This window comes from Cheilinus undulatus, linkage group 23, assembly GCF_018320785.1.
Source record: "Cheilinus undulatus linkage group 23, ASM1832078v1, whole genome shotgun sequence".
NCBI classification, from domain to species: Eukaryota; Metazoa; Chordata; class Actinopteri; order Labriformes; family Labridae; genus Cheilinus; species Cheilinus undulatus.
In genome coordinates, this window is record NC_054887.1 from 32,666,576 (window position 1) to 32,687,596 (window position 21,021).

Below are 21,021 nucleotides of genomic sequence, written 5' to 3' on the forward strand. Positions count from 1 at the left end.
ATTATATCAAACCTAATTTTATTTGGATTTTATTTATTCACACATCATGGCACCATCTGAAAAAAAAAAAATCAAGAACTGATGAGAAACAAAGTCATAAATATGTATCAGTCTAGCTTTGGGACTCCAGCCAATCACAGTAAAAGCCATTACCCACAAATGTAGAAAACTGTGAACAGTGGTGAACCTTCCCATGAGTGGCCAGCCTACCAAAACTAAGTTTACATGGATGAATCATCCAGGAGGTCCCAAAAGAACCCAGAATGACCATGAACAACATTCACCACTGTTGTGGATAATGGCTCTCAGCGTGGTTGGGTGGAGTCCCAAAGCCTCAGAAATGTCTGAAACCCTTTCCACACTGATAGATGTCAGTGCCTTTGTTTCTCATCTGTTCTTGAGGTTCTTTTTTGGAGATCGTTTATTCTACTTCACTTTGTCAGACAGGTTCTTTTAAAGGGGGTTCAGGGTTCAACAGGTCTGGCTGTGATCAGGACTGGGTGTGAAAAGTCAGGGGTGGGGGGGGGGTTTGGACGGCGTACAGCAGTGATACTCAACGTGTGGCTCTTGATCCACGTGTGGCTCTTTTATGATGATTTGTGGCTCTTTAATGTCTTAATTTGAAATGTTATTACCCAAGAAAACCTTGAAAAAAGGGAAACTTTGACCAGTTTGTTTCCCAGACTTAAACAGAAGGCTTTAATTGTCAAACTAAATTGTCCCATTTTTGCCATATTTATCCCATTTTTGCCCTTTTTCACCAATTGTTTTTTTTTGCCACTTTTCACCTAATTATGATACCTTTGCCATTAAAAACCACTTTTTCCTATGTTTTTTTTTTTTTTTTCGATTTTTGACACTTCTTTTTGACACTTTTCCCAATTTTTGCCACTTTAATTCCATTTTTGCCCTTTTGCCACTTTTTGCCTATTTAAGCTGCCTTTTGCCATTTAGTGCCCCTTTTTCCTATTTTGTTTTCCCATTTTTGCCACTTCTTTTTGACCCTTTTTTTTCCCTTTTTTCACACTTTTCACCCATCAAAGCTACCTTTTGCCATTAAATACCACTTGTTTCCTCTTTCTTGCCCATTTTGCTACTTCTTTTAGCCACTTTTATCCCATTTGTGCACTTTTCACCGTTTTTTGCCCATTTAAACGACCTTTTGCTAGTAAATTACACTTGTTTCCTATTTTGCCCTATTTTGTCCCTCTTTACTGCTTTTGTCCATTTTAGTCACTTTTATCTATGTTTTCTGCCATGGTTGTGCCACGTTTGGACCATTTTTGACACTCTTCACCCATCAAAGCTACCTTTTGCTAACAGATACCACTTGTTTCCTCTTTTTTTGCCCTATTTTGCTACTCTTGACTGCTTTCTGCCCATTTTTGTCACTTTTCTCTATTTTTTCTGCCACAATTTTGACACTTTGGACCATTTTTGCCCCTTTTCACTTTTTTTTCACCACTTTTTGCCCATTTAAGCTACCCTTTGCTTTTAAATACCACTTGTTTCCCATTTTGCCACTCTCGACTGCTTTTGCCAGGTTTAGTCACTTTTCTCTATATTGTTTTGCCATGTTTTTGCCACTTTTGGACCATTTTTGCCACTTTTCACCATTTTTTCACCACTTTTCACCCATCAAAGCTACCTTTTGCTAACAGATACCACTTGTTTCCTCTTTGTTGCCCATTTCTGCAACTTCTTTTAGCCACTTTTATCCCATTTGCCACTTTTCACCATTTTTTCACCATTTTTCACCCATCAAAGCTACCCTTTGCCATTAAATACCACTTGTTTCCTCTTTGCCACTCTTGACTGCTTTTTGCCCATTTTAGTCACTTTTTTCTCATTTTTTTTCGCTACATTTTTGCCACTTTTGGACCATTTTTGCCACATTTAACCTGTTTTTATTGCTACTTCAAGCTGTTTTCACCACTTAGATTGTGGCTCTTGCAACAGTTTGGGTCTTTGGTTAAGCAGGGTTGAGTAACGCTGGTGTACGGTGTGGAAATACGAGCACAGAGAGGGTTTGGAGGACCCAACGTGCTGATGGACTGTGTACATGGCTGCATGTGCAATGGGTTCCTGTATTTATTTTGGTCCCTCTATAGGTTAAAAATTCAACAGATCTGCTCCATTTTGCAGCCTTGCACTCCTGCCCTATCTCTGCGTCTTTTCCTGGTATTTGACCAATCATCTTATTTCCCCTGCAGGTGTTACCTTCTGTGATTTCTTAAATTTATCAGCCTTTAGTCTGCAGTAAATGGAAGCACTATTAGATGATGGTTTACTGTGGACACTGCTGGCTAGAGGCTCTGTGTTTTTTTATATGTTGCAGATATCGCTGCCATCCTAGCAGCGCTCTGCAGCGATCGTTTCTCAAAAAGCCTCACAACATGCCTACTTTCATTACTGCTTTTATCAGAGCGCTGCAGTGTTGTCGGTCCATCATTCGTCCTGGACAGACTGTAATTTGTCTTGAAGGGAGATCACATACCAGCAGAGAGGAGAGTGGACCGAGCAGGGATCAGCCAGGGATTATCCCGGGCCCTAGAAGCCATTTTCTGCTACTGTAGAGTCGATGAGATTAAACCTCGCTCCGTCACTCTCTCACCAGATAATGGACAGATGCATGCGAGCTTCAGGGACAAAGAAAACATCACTGAAATTTAGACACCCTGCTTTAACACTGGCTGTTTCTGTTACAATCTAAACTGCTTTGTTCCACAGGATGACAAGGCTGAGACAGATCTGCCTAGAAGTAGCCTGGTCCCAGCAGGAAGAATCTTCCTATTGTTAATTTAGCTGTAAAATCTCCAGAAACTTTTGTTGAACAAGATATAGATTAATTAAAGTTAAATCTACTTATTAAACAACCCTAATCCATGAATTACACAGAGCCGCTCTGGATCACGAATTAGCCTGATCCCAGAAGATACTGTTAATTTAAAGGAAGTCCCCCTTCATTCACTTCATTAACAACCAAAAGTTAATAAGCCCACGATTCCATAGCTTAACAAGATGGAGGTTCATTAAAACCAAATCTCCACTGTAAACACCGTAATCCATGAATTAGACCGAGCCGCACTCCTCCGGATTTAGCCCGATCCCGGGGGTAATTTAGACAGAGCTCGTTAAAGCTCGACATGTTTGCAGATGTCTATTAAAAACGTGAAACCAGGAGGAGACGGAGGAGTAATGAGAGGAAAAAAAGAGCAGAATGACGGAGAGTGGGAAGGGCGTAAAAGAGGAAGGACGGAGGAATCAGATAGGAGCCGTAAATGTGAGGGAGTGGAGGAGAAATGAGAAAATAAAGAAGGAAGGACAACAGCGTTAACCTATAAGGGAGGAAAGCACAAAACGGAAAGTACAGGATGGGGAAAAGTTAGAAATGACAAGGGCAGAGAGCGAACAAAGACAACAACAAACAGAGATTACTGATTATGATTACACAACTAAAGCTTTGTTTACTCAACCAACTGTTCCTCTAAATGACAATTTGTTGACTGACTTTGTTTTCCAAACTTAATTATTTAACTGAAATCTGTCGAGGGCTTAGCTGGAAGAGCACCAAAGTAAACCCCAGATCTCTGTAATAAGAGAGAGCAGCATTAGAGCGGGGATTACCCAACGAGGAGGAGGAGGGGCAGGAGGGGAGCCACCACGAAGGGACCTGCCACCCATATGGGGACTGACGTGTGGCTGTTTATTTTTAGGTGGAAGACGTGGTTTAATGAGCCAAGAGCCAGGAGGAAACCAAAATAACTCAGGATTAGACGGGGAAAATCAGTGGGAGGTATCAGACGTTCTCTTCATACAGGATCCCTGCAGACCAGGACGGATACTCGACCTGAATGTGTTGCTGTGTTTCCATCAGAGGGTTGGGTTGATTCAGGTTTGGTATGGTTTGGTACGCTAAACCCCAAAATAGTTTGCGTTTCCACAGACACCCAGATATTAGTCCGTTTTTCTCCTTTTCACAGCGCAGACTTCCGTGTTTTAAAGTTCGGAAGCAAGCAGCTGAGTCGTGCGCTGATGTGACGTCAGTACAGCCCCTATTGTTGTGTGTAGCTCCACCTTTTTGGTACGGGAAGATAAGATTGGCATCCGTACGGAAGGGTGCTGAAAAGTGGGACGGTACGGGTCGGTTTTTTGGGGCCCTTTCCAACTTTTGCTCTATGGAAATACAAAAAAAAGCGTGCCATACCGCACCGAACTGAGCCAGACCGCTTGGTGGAAACCACCTAAAAGTATGCCTGGGAAAAAAGTCCATGCTGTACAGAAACCCAGACATGCATTCATGTTTTAACTCCATTCTGCAATTAATGCAAATAATTTTGGTAGTTTTCTCAAGATTGTGACTCATTTTCTTGGGATAACAAAGCTTTTTTTTTGTTTGTTTTTTACTATTTTGTCATGTTGCAGCCTGATGCTAAAGCAAAAAAAAAATCTTTTAAATTCTCATTAATCTACACTCAACATCCCATCATGGCAAAGTGAAAAAATAATTTTAGACATTTTTGCAAATTTATTAGAAATAAAAAAACTGGAATATCACATTGAAAGAAGTATTCAGAGCCTTTCCAACAGCTCTGTAAATGCAGCTCAGGACCCTGCCATGTCTCTGATCTTTGCTGAGATATTTCTACTCCCTCGTTGGAGTCTACCTTTGCTAAATCAAACTGATCAGACATGATTTGGAAAGACACAACTCTATCGAAGGCCTCACAGCTGACAATGGCATCAGAGCAAAAACCAGCCATGAGGTCAAAGGAGCTGCAAAGCTCAGAGACAGGATTGTTAACAGGTGTAGAGCTTCATTAATGTAGATGTAGATGTAGAAACTTCTCAGCAAAAATCCAGTCGAAGCTACATTTCAAGTGAAAACTTGGTGATATTTTTTTATTTTTAATACATTTGAAAAAAGTCTAGGTTTTGTTTCAACCTTGTCATGATGGGATACCCAGTGTGGATTAATGAGAACAAAAATGAATTTAAACAATTGGAGCATCAGGCTGAAAATTTGAAAAACCAGGGAAGGGGGTGTGAACATTTTCTGACGGCAGCGTCCATAGAGATGTGAAACTGTCTGCCTCTGACACCAGGATGAACTCAAAGCGTGTATGATGTGTTTAAGTGACAACGACAAATGTTTGTGTGTTTTTCAGGAGAAGCAGCGCTTCCTAACTGATGTCCTTCATGAGGTCATGCTATTGGATGGCCTAAGCTCCTCCCACCCGATCTCCCAGGAAGTGGAGCAGGCGACAGACATCGACAGAGTCTTTGATTGGATCGCGTACAAGAAGGTAAAAATCTGCTCAAAGTTAATTACTGTTAATTCCACAATATAAGACACCTGTATATAAGACACAGCCTTTTGGGGGTCTCCCAGTGGGAAAACTGCCTTCCTGTTTTGATTTAAATCCACAACATGTAGTTCTTGTGCAGCTTTGTTCCCCTCTTAGCACCGTCTGTTTTTAACCCCTCCAAGCTAGCAGTACCAGAGCTCTGCTAACTGTGATAGCCGTGAAGTACAGACGCACAGCCTGGGAGTTGCTCCGCCCACCTTCTCTGGTCACTTTTTGTCTCTAATTGAGAAGTCTATTTAACAACATCAGCACTTCATAAGGCTCATTTACTTCACAGTTTACCACTGTTTTCTCTAAAATCACAGGAATGACCAAAATAAAGGCAGAAAAGATGGGTAGAAAGCAACGATGCCAGCCTGGTCCTGATAGATTTTTCCGTTAAAGTGTCTGCTCTAAAAAACAATCTAATCCTCGCGACATCTGGAGGTCTTGAGTCGCTCTTGCAGATATCTTTTAGCTATGAAGTAACAGAGTCAAGGTCACAATTTCACCATAGTGCAATGAAAAGACTCAGCCTAAGAGGAAGTTAGTCTTACCAGAAGTAGGACAGGAGTGGTGGCTATGACAGGGGGCTTTCTGATTGGTGGGTCAACAAAGATTGAGTTCACCAGGTATTTATATTTTAATATACACCTTTGTGAGTCTAACCTTAGAGATTATAGAGAAATGTATTGGTCAGAGCATGCTTTCAGTCATTTGACATTGTGCGTCTCTGTCCTGTCTGTAGGGGGCGGCGCTGATCCGGATGCTGGCGAACGTCATGGGACAGCCGCTGTTCCAGAAAGGACTCAATGTAAGTTCATGTCCTCATGCAGGTCCAGCTGTGTAAACAAAAGGTTTATTTATCTGAGGACAACAGGGACTGGCCAGCTTTGGCTCCAGAACGATTGGTCGCCATCAGACACAGGCGCTGAGTGTGTTTGTGTGTGCTGAGCCTTCTTTTGGCTAAACCTTTCCTGTTTGGAGCAGACGCTGCGTACAGACAGGCAGGGAATAAATGGATTTGGCTGCTGAGGTGATTTGACAGAAGGGTTTTCTTTTGTTTTAGCTCTCAGTAATACAATCCACTGTAAGTGACCTGCATTTAAGACAAACCCTGTTAGTCAGAGAGGAAATGTGCAAAGTTCCTACTGCAACTTTTTAATTGTGCATGCTCTGAAGTTTTACATCCTTTAAAACTCAAAGAAAGTCACCAGAGTCAAACAAACAGGCGGTATTGATTCAACAGAGACAGCTTGGGCTCAGCTGATGGCAGAGAATAATTCAATTTAACCTTTATTTAACTGGGTTAGAGATCAGAGATCTGTTTTCAAGGGAGACTCGACCGAGAACGGCAGCGAGACACAGTTTCAAAAATCAAAAACACATGAAACAGACAATAAAAACAAAACACTGCCTAAACAGTTGTATGGAGATATTTGGGTTCATAAGTGTCCATTAGGGATTTAAAAATACAAGGCTATGAAGTTTTTAGCGATGTAATGGAACCAAATCTCACTGAACAGTAAAACCTCGGTGGCAATGGCAAAAAGGCAGCTTAAATGTGTGAAAGTGGGAAATAATGGCAAACAAGGGTGAAAAACTTGCAAATAGAAGTCAAAAATGAGCAAAGACTGGTGAAAAGGGGCAAAAACAAGCAAAATGTGGCAAAAGGAGGTGGCAAAAGTTGGCTTAAAGCTTTAAAAATGGATTATAAGTGGTAAAAAAAATGGAAAAAGGGGTAAAAAAAAAAAAAATGGGTGAAAAGGGGCAAAGTAGGCCTAAAATTGCAATATTTGAGTGAAAAAATAGGAAGATGGGCAAAAAGGGCAGAATGTGGCAAAAATGGGTGAGCAGTGACAAAAAATAAGTTAAATGCGGAACAAAAAGGTCAAAAAACAACAAAAAATTAGGGCAAAGTGATGATAACAGGCCAAAAGGTAGAAAAGAGTGGGAAAATGGGGGGAAAAGTGGCAATAAAAGGGGAAAAATAGCAAAATGCAGGGTGAAAAAGGCAAAAATTGGTGGAAGAGGGTATAAACAGGATTCAAACAGGCAAAAAGTGGCAAAAAAAAACTGTGGGCTTAAAGCATGAAAAATTGAATTAAAGTGGCACAAAAGGAAAATAGGGGCAAAAAATGCAATGGAAATATATAGATAAAATTTTGAGGTTGACAATTAAAGCCAACTGTATAAGTTTGGGAAACAAACTGATGAATGCAGTGGTTCTCACACACTAGTGTGAGACAAGTCTAGGTGTGCCTTGGGAATCTGGCTGGATTCCAGTTGCATTTGCAGCATTTGACAAGTTATCATTGAGTTGAAATTGGTGTTGGAATGATCATTATTCCTTTCACTTTTAACCAAGTTAACCAATTTTTCTACCATTTTGCCACTAATTTTCTCAACTTAAACCATTTTTGCTGCTTTTTACAATTTTGCAACTTTTTAAAAAATACTTTTGACCCATTTTCTTGCTACTTTTTTGGAACTTTTTTCCACATTTAACCCCTTTTTGCTGCCTTTCTGACGGTTTTTGCCTACTTTTGTTATTAATTGGACATTTTTTTGCAATTTCTTTCATCACTTTTTACCACGTTTTAGTAACTTTAACCCTTTTTTGCCACATACTCTGCCACTTGTAACCTATTTTATCGCCTTTTTGATACTTTCAATCCATTTTTGCCACCTTCTTGCTAGTTTTCACTCACTTTGCCTTTGTTTGGCCACTCTTTTGCCTAATTTTGCCCTTTTTTTATTCACTTTCAAAACATTTTAACCACCTTCTAACAACATTTAAACCTTTTGGCCACCTGTAATCCATTTTTGTCACCTTGTTGACACTTTCAACATGTTTTGCCACTATTAACCAGTTGTTTGGCCCCTTATGCCAGTTGTTAACCGTTTTTGACTTTGTCTTGCCACTTTTTGCCCAATTTTGCCCCCCCCCCCCCCTTGTCTGGGCCCCAGAAACCTCTCCCCTTTATGGGCCACTTTGACTGTTATATTATTTAAAAAGTCTATTTTGTATTGATATGAATACGGTGTGCCTTTTGACTTAACCTTAGGTGTGCCTTGGGTGAAAAAAGTTTGAAAACCCCTGAATTAATGGATAACTTGTGAGGTCAAAGTTTCCCTTTTTAAAGTATTTTTTTGGGGAATAATATTTCAAATTCATACATAAAAAAGCCACAGATCATTACAAAAAGGCCATGCGTTGAGTAACACTGGTTTAAATTGACAGTAAACTCGATTTTTAACCACATACCAATGTCAACAGCCCACTGTGTCTTCAGAAGACAGTCTGGATCTCTGTCAGGTCCAAATATCTCAAATGTAAGTGGGTGTTAGTCTGGTTTTCTCTGCCATGTTTCAGGATGTTTTACCATCAACCTGACTGGGCAGTGTGAGCTGAAAGGATGTCGGTGCATACCCTCTATAAAGACGTTGCATTTCTCTGACTCTGAAAGTAGTCTGAGATGTTTGAGCTGATCTAAGTATTCAACAGGAAAATTAAATCACATTAATATCCTCATCTTTTTTGTATTTTAGACATTTCAGTGCAAAAATCTACATACTGTGCCTTTAAATCACACCTACTTCTTTACCAAAAAAACGTGAATCCTCCAGAAAGTGTTTGGTTTGAAAATTAAATGTTACTTTAATGATCTACCTGAAATTATGTTCTTAATTCCCTGGGTTTACTCTGGGATGAGTTCAAAGTGGAATCCAATAAATTGATCCAGAATGCAAAAGTGGCTGCTGGACAAATCGATGAAAACTGAGGCAGTGGGGAAAGAAAAGTGATTTAAGGGAATAAAATGATTTCTTAGATAACATCCTGGTTTGAATTATAAAAAGGATGTGTTTATTTAATTGACTGTAGCAGCATAAAGACAAAATGATTGGTGTTTCTGACAGACACCCATGTCATTATTTATTATTCAGGAGCTGCTAACTGACTCTGATGGTTCCTGTTTGCCTTTGAAACATCAGAGCTGCAGAAACAGGAAAATTAACTTTTTATTTTACAGCAGGGACGCTTTTTATCCTCCAAACTGTGTAAAATCAGCTGGCGTTTGTTGTAAAAATGATGTAAGATGATGTAAGGTTAAAGTGGGTTAAATGTAGATTTACTTGTGAATACAGTCACGGATATCAGCATGAAGCCTCCGCTCATACGCTCACTGAACGTCCTGATTCTGCTGCAGAAACTGTTGGTGACCTGGAACTCTCTGAGAACCAGATTCTATATAAAACCGTGCTGAACCAGCAGCACACAGAATACAGCAGGAGTGTATGTGAGTTCAGATATAATGTGCTGAGTATTATGTCAAACTAAGAGCATTAGTCTCGCTCCTCAGCTGCATAAAAACATGCTTGGGAAACAAACTCCAGTAGTTCACTTCATCTTCTCCCTGCACATGTACCAGAGGAGAAAAACAGACTTCAGTGCAAACGTGATCCATGTTAGAGCTCTTAAATGTTTGCATAAAGACTTTGGAAGTTCAAGCTATGACAAACCTCAGCACACAGAAGCAGAAGTCTCCCTGCAGACAGATGAATGCATTCTAACTGATCTTCCTCCTCTGCAGCGAACAAAGAGGCTTTCATGTTTCTTTAACCTCAGTGGTAAACATGAACACAGTCATGAGATGGTCATAAGAGCCGAGGAGAATAATGTGCACATTCAGATTCAGTAAATCACAGAAAAACAACTCATGACAGACACCTGACTGTGGAGTCAAAGAAAGGACAAACAGAAGCAAACAGGATGTGAAGATGACATGATGAGTTATACTGGGCATATTCTGGATTACTGTACAGCAGTGATACTCAACATGTGGCTCTCTGATGTCTTCATGTGAAATATTATTCCTCCTTAAAAAAGGAAAATTTGACCTCAGAAATGAGTCACTTTGATCAGTTTGTGCAGTAGACTTTAATAGACAAACTTATTTATCTACCCTTATTTTTGTCTGTATATTTCCATTGACCTTATTTGCATTTTTTGATCCTTTTTCTCTTTTTTTGCCAAATTTAATCAATTTTTACTGCTTTTAGCCAATTTTGCCACTTCTTTTTGTCATTTCTTGCCCAATTCAGTCACTTATCACTCCATTTTTTGCTATATTTTCACTGTATTTGGCTATTTTTTACCACCTGTAACTCCTTTTTTTGTCAATTATTACCGATTCAAGCAGCCTTATGCCATTAAATGCCACCTTTTTCCCATTTTGCCACTCTTTTCTGCAATTATCACCCATTTTTTAATTTTTCTACCCTTTTTAGCAACTCTTGTCCTGATTTTTGCCACTTTACATCCATTAAAGCTACCTTTTGCCATTAAATACCATTTTTCCTACTTTTTTGCCCATTTCTGCCACTTTTTTTCCATTTTTTTCAAATTTTAACTCAATTGATTTTAATTTTAAATTTTTGTCACTTTTCACCCATTTTTGCCACTCTCTGACCCTTTTCCTTCCAATTTTCACCCATTTTGTTGCTTTTTGACCATTTTTTCCACCTTTAACTTATTGTCAGTGCTACTTCAAGCTGTTTTTGCCACTTTTCACCTCATAGATTGTGGCTCTTGGAAAGGTATTTTTAACAATGTGGCTCTTTGGTTGAGCAGGGTTGAATAACACTGCGGTAATGTATCACATCGTACGGTATTGTATTGTATCGTTGGATATCGTATTGTAGGGTATTGTGTCATATGGTATTATATTGTAAGGTACTGTATCATATTGTAGGTTGGCGTATTATACTGTCGCATCCTATGGCTTCATACATTACTCCGCTGTATGGCCAGCAAAGATTCCCACAGTGTATGCAGCAGACAGAGAGTTTTGTCAGAGTTGGTTTTGTGGGTGTAAACATTGTGAAACTGATATATCGCTCTTCTTCAATTAAATTTGGTTCCAGTCACCTTGGAGATCAGATTCTGGCTGCCCTGAGACATCAATATTTGTTCACCTTGTCTGTATCCTTCAGCACAGAGACAGACAATCAGACTTTTGAGATAAATCAGCATTTCTGCATCTCAATCCTCTCTGAATACAGACGAGAAGAATATTTATGGGTCAGAAACTCAGGATTAGTTTGACTTCAACTTTGTGAAGTTACAATAATAACAACCATTGTGATAATAATAACGAGTGACAATGATTCTATCAGGTTTATTTTGGTTTTCTTGTCTTTCTCCTGGAGTTTTTCCAAAGTCTCATCTGTCTGGGCCCTAGAATATGTTTAAACAGAATCCAAGGAGCCAAAGGGCCCAGCTGTCTGCAGAAAAAGGTCAAATTAAAAAGTTCTAGTGGAAATATGGAGGAGCCTGAACGCGAGCCGCCGGGTTTGATGGAGGTCGATGTTGGTGTCACGCTTTGATGTTTAAAAACAGCCCTCATTAACAGCTGATATCTTCTCCTCTCACCCTCACAGCTGTTCAGAAGTCTTTTAATGAATCACTCAGACCATCTTTTCTCTGACACGCTGCCTGTTATCATCACTAACTGTGTACGATGCTGCTAAAACCTGAGCGGGGGAGGGGGCGTTTTATCTCGTCTCATGTCAGCTTTAGTGAAGGTGAAAGACCCGGACTTATCAAAGGCTCACACACACGTTCGCCGCCGTTATCATGTGTGTCATCTTGTTCCAATAAAGAGCTTCTACTTGCCTTATCAGCCTCCGTACAGCGTGACGACACAGCGGAAGCTGGGAGCCAGATTAGACGTCTTCTCTGTAGGTGTTCTGTCTTATCTTGTACTTTCCCGCCTTTCCTTGTTTTATTATGAACCCTCCGACAATCCAGCATCCTCGTAAGCTTTTATAACCCCAATCCACTGCAGAGGGAATGAGGTTTTTCAAACGTGGCTACAGGGACAAACAAGGATCAAACCAGACACAAAAAGCGCCGCTGATGACTGTACGGTTTGAAAAAGAAGCTTCTACCAAACCCAGCTCCTCTTTGAACCGTGGGGTTCTCTCCGGAGTCTTCACCTTGTTTATTAGCTCAGAAAATAAAAGCTCGAGTTTGAAATCAGAGCAGGGATTGAGCCTAAAGCCCTCCAGACTCCACACTGGATCATAACTGAGACTTTTCAAACATTAAACTGACTCAGATACTTAGAAATACTTCAGTGCACAAGCCATATGAAAACATCAGATCCACAGCAGCATCATGCTCTCCATCCTTCAGCGCTGGCTTATTCTCAGCAGCACACAGCTCGTCTTCTATGCACGCTTTCTGGAGATTTACAGGAAATACGCAATACTGCACAGTTTGGGTGTTTTAATCAATATTTTGATTGTTTTTGAAATTAGAATTTGTTCCAATCAGTATTTTTTTTTTTTGCAAAATATGAGGAAAACACAAACAAATATTTATGGAAGCACTTTTTAGGACTTAAAAGGAAATAAAATATGTGAAAAACAAAATCATAAATCTAAATTATGTTATAATTATTATAACATAATTAAGACATTTCATTATTTCATCTTGTTATCTCCAAATTTTAGTTTTTTATCCACCTTATTACTATCCCCCATAATTCTTTGCATGAAATATGGGTGCAACTTCCGCTCTGTTCTATCTAAATGGGACTTTGAATAGAAACGAGACACTGAAAGTGATTGTTAGAGCAATTTGGATACCAAAATATGTAAACTGTAACTGCTTCACCTCAAACGGTATAATATTATTATTTCTCTGCCCTCTACTAAAGAGTACAAAGTGACGACATTACCTCAGATAACCTAGACTCATGTTTTGTTAAAGGAGTTTGGACACCACCGTCAGATAACATTTCTAGTTTGTGGGGTTGCTGAAATGTTCATTTCACAAACTAATACATCTTAAAATGTGGGAATTATATTCATAAAACCAAACAATCCAAATATTTAACTTTGTCACGTTATTGGTACCACGAACGAAGCAACAGGTACTGAGCATTACAGAAAATATTATTTAAAACTTTCAGTTCATATTGATTTAACAAAAATGAAGCAGTATTTATTGCAGCAAATATTTATTTATTTCAGAACAACCACTGCTGACTCTAAATCACTTTAGTAAGCCCTTGGAAGAATCGCGTATTTGCTTTTATTGTTACTGTATGGAAAGTTCCACCCACATTTATAGCAGTAGCCCCCCCAGGAATAATGTGATATCCACCTTATATACTTATTTACAGCTTACAATACAAACAATGTGAACATGTGATTACAAAAATATATTCATATTTACAAATTTGAGGTGAATTCCTATCGAACCAACTGTGTTCTTTGTTAGCATCTATCGTTAGCTGCTGTATTAGAATAGATGTATTTAATGTACTTCTGCTTTAGCGCTGGAAGTTTCGCCCATATTCAGATTTACAGTAGCAGCTCCAGGAATAAAGTGGATCAAAAGAAAAAAAAAATCTAATAACAAAAAATTAATTTTGAGGTAACAATGAAATTCTAGAACGTCTTAATTATGCTATAATAATTATGAAATGAAATTTTTAATTGATGACATAAATTAATTAAAAAATTAAAGATAAGGCATGCCAGTTCTGAAATCATAAGTCATACTTATAAAAGGGGAAATTATGAGATCAAAATTGCATGGACGCATTTTTTACAAATTAAAAAGTAATAAAATATGTAAGTATTTGTGAAAAATAAAATCATAAATCTAAATCATGAGATAAAAAGTCAAAAACATGGGGTACAGAGTCTAGATTATGAGAGATTTAGACAGCCTCATGTCGTCCACCCTTCTGGTGAGGGAGTGTGCACCCAGGAGAAAGATGCTTGGTAGGGCAGGTTTGTGTAGGGCTGCTCTTAGCCTAGCCTCCAGCCTGGCTTGTTTGCCCCGCTTTCGCCTTTTCACACAATGCCATCTCTGCCTCCTCCCCACTGGCTGGAATGAGGAATTTCAAACTGAATTCACCCAAAATTGAGCCGGCTCAAGCATAACATTCAACCACTAAAACTCACTTTTCTGTTCAAAATGCAAGTAAATAACTATAATTTGACAAAATTATCAACAAAATATTAATGTGCTTTACTATTTTTTCAGTTTTTTTGTAAATCAGTAAATATGAAAATTCATGAATAACAATAATAAATATATATTAGCATTAAAAATATCATTTGGGTTAAAGAGTTTCTACATAATGGTGTATTAACCATTGCAGAAACATCAAAAATCATTTTGGTAATTACCAATGCTGCTAATTTAGGGCAGCTGTGGCATAAACCTTACTTTGGTTAGGGGAAGGGTGGTCTAATAAATTTGTTCAGCACTGTGAACTCCATGGGCACACTGTCAGTTCTGGTGTAAGTGTTGATCCTGTTGATCAGGCAGTGTTCATGGCAGTTACTGGCAGTTGTTGTTAGCTTTTAAGCTAGTCAGGATTTGTAGCTGAGACTGAGGTCTTCTCTTTCACCTTTTGTGGGTTTTTCTCTATGGAAACTTCCTGTTTTTCTCTCAAAGGTGTCCAGGACCATCCACCTTCTTTGTTTTCACAGGTTTCAACATATGTTGTCAACTTAATTGTGAAAAACACTCAAAGTCCAAGATATAACTCAAGAGTGCATCCTTCTTTCTGTCAACTGCTCTGGTTGCCCGGCAACAATAAATATAAAACAACATATAAAGCCTTATTAAAATGTCCATGTAATAATTATTCTAACATAAGTAAGAGGTTTCATAATTTTATCTTTTTACCTCCAACTTTTAGTTTTTTTATTTAAAGAAATATAATTTAAAAAATTTTTACTGTAACAATTTTGAAATGTCTTGATTATGTTACAATAATTATGACCACATTTTTAATTAATGAGATGAATTCAGTAAAAAGAGAACAAATTCTGAAACCACAAGTTGTACTTATGAGATAAAAGGGGAAATTATGAGATAAAAATCAAAATTATGACAAAAAGTCTGAATTATGAGAAAGAAAATCTTAACTATGAGATAAAACGTTGTAATCATGACATAAAAGTAAAAAATTAAAATAATATCTTTATTCTGAAAAGATGAATCATGATTTTGAGATAGAAAGTCAAAAAAATATTAGAAAGTTTAAATTATGAAGCCAAATCTGAGATAAAAGATTAAATTTAGAGATCGAAAGTGTTGCATAAAAAAGGCAAATTACCTGTTAAATGATTTTACAGGGTAGTAAAAGGTAGTAAAAGGTAGTAAATGAAATTGGCTGAAATTAAGGCCTTTGAAAGGTAGTAAAAGCTAAAAGGTTGTAAATTTTTCACCGCCCCTTCAATATATTAAGACTTTTGCAATGATCCTAAATTTTTGTTTTAAGTTCGTTTAACTGAAAAAAATCTAAAATAAAATATCGGCGTACGTGTGAGCAGGACGGCAGGACCTGGGTCAGCGTTGGTAGCCTCATTGGAAAAAATTTAAAAGAAAAAAATTAAAAGTTTTTCTCACCCTACAGTACTTTTTATTTGTTCACATAATGGAGATAGTGATGTTCCTGAAATCATGGCATCTAAACTGTGCTTTTTGGGGCAAATATAAGTATTTTTCTGAAAAATTCTGATAAACTAATATATTTTTATCTATAGTTGAAGTTTCAGTTGTTTTAATGGTGAAAATCAGAGTTTTTATGTTCTTTGTTTTTTTGTGTTTGATGCTCTCTAGTTAACTACATCCTGTTGATATGCTAAGCTAAATGCTCATCTTGTTTTCTCTCCTGCTGTTCTTCAGGATTATCTGCTGAGTCACATGTACAGCAACGCAGCCAGAGATGACCTGTGGAGCAAACTGTCCCAGGTAAGAGCTCACCTGTCACCTGCCTCCCTCTGTTTGCTCTAAAGCGTCAGGGCAGAGTGGCGATCACTCCTCCCCTCACCGTGGCGGTACCCCTCAGTTCCTCTGGGGTTTAAACCTTTAAGTGTTCCATATTTAGCTCTTCAGAGACAGAGCAGCCTGACTGGCAGAAGCTGTTAATTATTTAACGATGCTCTGCTAATGAAGGCCGCAGAGACGCTCGTTAAGACACACTTGATGAGGCTGGGATGTGAAAAGTCAGGTTGCCATGGTGACGTGACTGACAGGTGGAGGCGAGGCTTGTTTTTCTTGTTTGTCCTTCACACAGGAAGCTCCTGGATGAAATGTCAGTTAAAGCAGATTCATCTTCGTTAGTGCTGCTCGTTACAGTAAGGCTGCGCTTTACTGAAGCTCCCAGCCAATCAGACGCCCAATTAGCTGAAAGTCAATCATTTTCCTCTAATTAAGAGACTTTAAAGAAGTTCTCATTCAACGTTTTAATGGGTTATTTATGGAGGGTAATGACCTTACTAATGGCTATAAATAATCCTTTCATCATTCATCATTAATCATTAATATTCATTAATTATTCATCTTTTTCAGGCCATGCGCTCAGAGGGGCGGGACATCAACATTGGAGAGATGATGGACAGGTGGACTCTACAAATGGGCTACCCTGTTGTTACCATCAGCAAGAACCAATCAGAGCAGCTGCCCAGTCATTACATCACCGTTAGCCAGGAGCACTTCCTGTACGGACAGGAAGTGAAGATCAACAACAGGTTAGAGTGAATTTAAATGTTTAAATGTTTCTCCTCACAGATTTGTCTGCTGGTGGTCTTAGATGGGGACGGTCTTTCTACAACTTTCTTTGCGTTGTATGTGAATGATTTAGCGCTACAGAATAAAAGAGCAAACTTAGCTTTATGTTTGGATAATGTTCAGTTAGGTATTTTATTATTATTCAGATATAATCTTACTGGCAAAATCTGAGTCTGATTTACGAGCATGTTAGACTTTATCTTGGAGGAAGAGGAGATTGGAAATAAATCAGTATAAAACGAAACATTTTTAGAAAGAAAGATACTCAAAGAAGCACTAAACGTTTTTCTTTCTGTTCAGTTGATGAGGAGTATGCTGGGGCATTTAAGTGCTTGGGTTTCTTTCTTGATGGATTTCTGACTTTCAAGACTGGAACACGGTGTCTCGTTGATTCTGCTTGGAGAACTTTAGGATGTGTCATTAACAAACTGAAAATATGAAATGATATTGGCTATTTCTCCTTCACTCAACACTATACTGGGGTTTTAAAGACAATGAAATATAAACACTGTGCAGAACAGAGCTATAAAATGCTTCCTAGGAGCTCACAGATTTGCTCTGATCCCAGCTATCCAGGTCAACAAGGGTTGGGTACCAGGTATTGATCCGGTTGTGGAATTTACTCGACACCACACATTAACAGATTCTGTTCACCACCTATTACAGTTAGACTTGTCTCGACTTTTAAAACTCCAAATCTCCTGTGGTCAAACGTGACTCACTGATTTGACTAACTATTAGCTACCTGCTACATCTGATGTGGTAATTTCAGTCAGTTTATTTGTAGTATATTTTACAGTACATGCTACAACTTCCATCGCCAAAAAACAAGAAGTTGCTTGACCATTTCTGACATCAGCCTAAACTCAATGGCTGTTTTTGAATTGGCCAACTGCATACTCCTGCCAAACACAGTATGCAGTCGGACGTTATTGTGTAGTATGCTTGGCCCGTTTTAGCTGGTTTCCGGTATACAGAAGTATGTCATACCCTGGTCGATATTAAACGATGCTACAGTGTTTTCCATCCATTTACCTACAGCAAAAAATCTGGGAAGTGTTTCTATTTGATTTTTCTGTGTTTTTATAGCCGTTGTTTTTAGCTTAGCATGTATAGGGCAGTGAAAGGACACACTTGACACTTGCCTTTCTGGCCGTTATGAGCTGTAACGGCAAAACAAAAACAACAGTGAGCTTATTACAGCTTATTTTGCTATAGTACATGTTAAAAAGGTAAAGATAAAAGTTAATGGCACTTTTTGTAACCGTCAGCCGCTTCGATGAAAATTCCACCGCTCTCTGCTATTACGAACTCTGACCCGGTGCTTTGCATTGTGGGTAACAGTAGGCGAAGCAGACTGCTCCAATGCATACTGTGAAATTTTCCTGAATCAGTACGTCATCCGGGTATTTTTGGCATACTGCAACTTTCACGTGTTCACATACTGCATACTACATTTTGGGCAAATCAGCAGCACTGCTAGTATAGTAGGCGACTTCGAAAACGGCCAATACCTCATGTTTGCAACCTTTGCCATGATGCCGTTTTTGCTGTGCTTCCTCCTTTGGTCAGCCTGCTTCCTGATTGGCTATTCCTCCATTACATGTAACAATTCTGCACCTGCCTGTTCACCTCAGGTTGATCTGCCAGATAATCTTTGGAACCATAAGATAATCACCTCCAATTTCAACATACTGCAAACACGCCGCGAACCACCAGCGAATCATACTGCGGAGCATATCACTTTCTCTCTAGTCTATCAGAGCATTTCCACAGCCGGTGGTCGAGACCTGCAGCAGCGCGTGCCTGGACCAACACTTCGCTCTGCTTTGTTCGAGATACACTGCAGGTCTATTTTCAACACCAGCCGCTGTCAAACCGCATCAATACACGTCAATCAGAAAGCTCCAGAAGAGGAAATCACAAGAGTAGAATATCCGGTTCTTTAAAAAAAAAAAACACAATGCACGGACTCCCAATCGTAATTCATCACCATATCAACATTACGTTTCATCCTGAAGCGAGAGTAAAGGGTCACCTAGAGGTCAGTGGGTCACTGAGCTACAGCGGTGCCAATGATGAGGAAAAGTTAACTTTTGAGGATATTTAGCTAAAGAATTTGCATAAAACCACAGATTCTTTAAGCAAACATAAACCTTTTAACTTCCTAATGTATTCACCCAATAGAGGAAGCAATAATATCATGGACTTAAACCAGAAAGGATGATAAATTAACCCCAAAAGCTAAAAATAGTCCGCTGTTGACATACTATTCCTGTGTGAACTCGCAGTTCCCCCGTGATCTCTTCCTGCTGATCAGGGCTATGCGCTGCAGGGCAGCGCTCTAGACTTCCAGTGGGCGAGGTCACTCTCCTTCGGTCGGAGCAAACCCGTGGCGCTTCGGTGCACTGCACGGTCGTCCTTTGTGGAAATTGCGCCAGGCTTTTGCTGACTTTATTTGGAAGCAAGGAATCAAGCCGACGCTCAGCATGATTATCTTGTATTGTGTGGCCAACTTTCTTGGACTGCACTCTTCCGGACCCACTCCCCCGGTTTGAGTGCGCCGATCCCCTCTGGTACCACAGTCGCTTTCACGACCCTTGTCTTCCCCAGCTGTTCTTCAGCCCCCAGTTGTTCCCAAGCTTCTCTTGTTCCCTCTTCCTGATGTTGCTTTCACTTTGGGTTGCTACATCTATCTTCTGCTGTTCATCGACAACGATGTCCAGTTGATTTGTCACCACCTGTTTGTCAGTTTGGATCTGGAAGGACCTCAGTATACTCAATGCAGATATTTCTACACCTGCCACTTGGTTATGGCGTTCTACATCACCCTGTCTGACCCTAGCCTCTATGGATCTTCTCCTTAAGGCCTGCTCTTGTGCAACTATGTTTATTGCTATCCTTCAGCCTAGCCTTTTCTAACCATTTTTATGTTTCTCCACTATCAGCTGTTCTTTGATTTTTTTAAAAAGACAAAGAGTTGCAAGGTTGCAGAGAACGGTGCACTGTTTCTGCCTTTGTGTGGCCAAAATGTCCCTCTCTCTGGTAAAACTAGAAAAGCACACAGAGAGCACAAGACCCCCGCCATTAGCCCTATCTCCCAATAGTGGAGAATCCTTTAAAAAATTCCTGATTCAGTCCCCATGTGCCCCCCACCACGGTATTTGCCAATTACTCCCCTTCAAGGTGGGGTGGAAACACAGTGAGGCAAAGCATTAGCTTTGCCACAGGTGGACTGTAATGGCGGAAGCATTGCCTGCTGGTGCCAGCAGATGCACTGACAGTCTCACCCATGGTCTCACCGGAGGACTGGAAGTCATGGCAGAGGGTGAGTATTCCTCTATTCCTCCCAGCATTGTGAGTATTCTCGCTACAATTCGCTGTCTTCTCTCTGTTACGCTCCGACTCAATTCCTCGACCGGACATGCGTCAGTTAAACTCTAATAACTCCAAAACTTTAAATAGGAACACACCCACAAATGCTGCTGGGATTGAAGTTACTCATGTCCGCCATCTCCTGGTGTAAAGTGGAAACAGCTCAGACCTCCACCATCAGCCCTATCTCTCAATAGTACAGAATCCTTTCGGGATGCAGACGGCGATCCAGATCACTCCCAAAATCTAATCAGTTCTTCCTTATGCCATTTCTGACATTTCCTGTAAAATTTCATAAAAATCAGTCCATAACTTTTTGAGTTGTGTTGCTAACAAACTAACATACCCTGCCGATCACATAACCTCCTTGGCGGAGGTAATAATGCTAGCTTAAGTGGGCTGGTCTTATCCTTGCAACTCCAGGACTAGGCGTACTCTGGCCCCAGGTCTACAGTAATCCCACAGTCAGGAGGGACTTCAGTAGTGACCCGTCACCTTTGGTTAACCTCGACCGAGGATAACCTTTCCATCTTTAACCTCTCTGCTGGCGGGGCTCTGAGAATAACTGTAGTGGAAAAAGCGCTCCTCCGGGCACACCGGCTGGGTCTCATTTAGCTCCATGAATCCGCTCTTTGTTCCTCCCCTCAGTAAACACAAGTTTGTCCTCCATTTTCTCCTGAAAAAGCACTT

General features: G+C 39.7%; 1 protein-coding gene across 1 annotated transcript in view; it reads left to right on the forward strand.

Annotated features, from left to right (window-relative positions):
* The window catches only part of LOC121505825 (thyrotropin-releasing hormone-degrading ectoenzyme-like), a 340,052-nt gene that overhangs the window by 247,896 nt on the left and 71,135 nt on the right, over positions 1–21,021 (forward strand). Inside the window, exons 7-10 of the mRNA XM_041781378.1 lie at positions 5,169–5,306; positions 6,097–6,162; positions 16,072–16,137; positions 16,738–16,916. Of these exons, the coding sequence (XP_041637312.1) occupies positions 5,169–5,306; positions 6,097–6,162; positions 16,072–16,137; positions 16,738–16,916 (449 nt within the window). The remainder of the gene's footprint in view (positions 1–5,168; positions 5,307–6,096; positions 6,163–16,071; positions 16,138–16,737; positions 16,917–21,021) is intronic.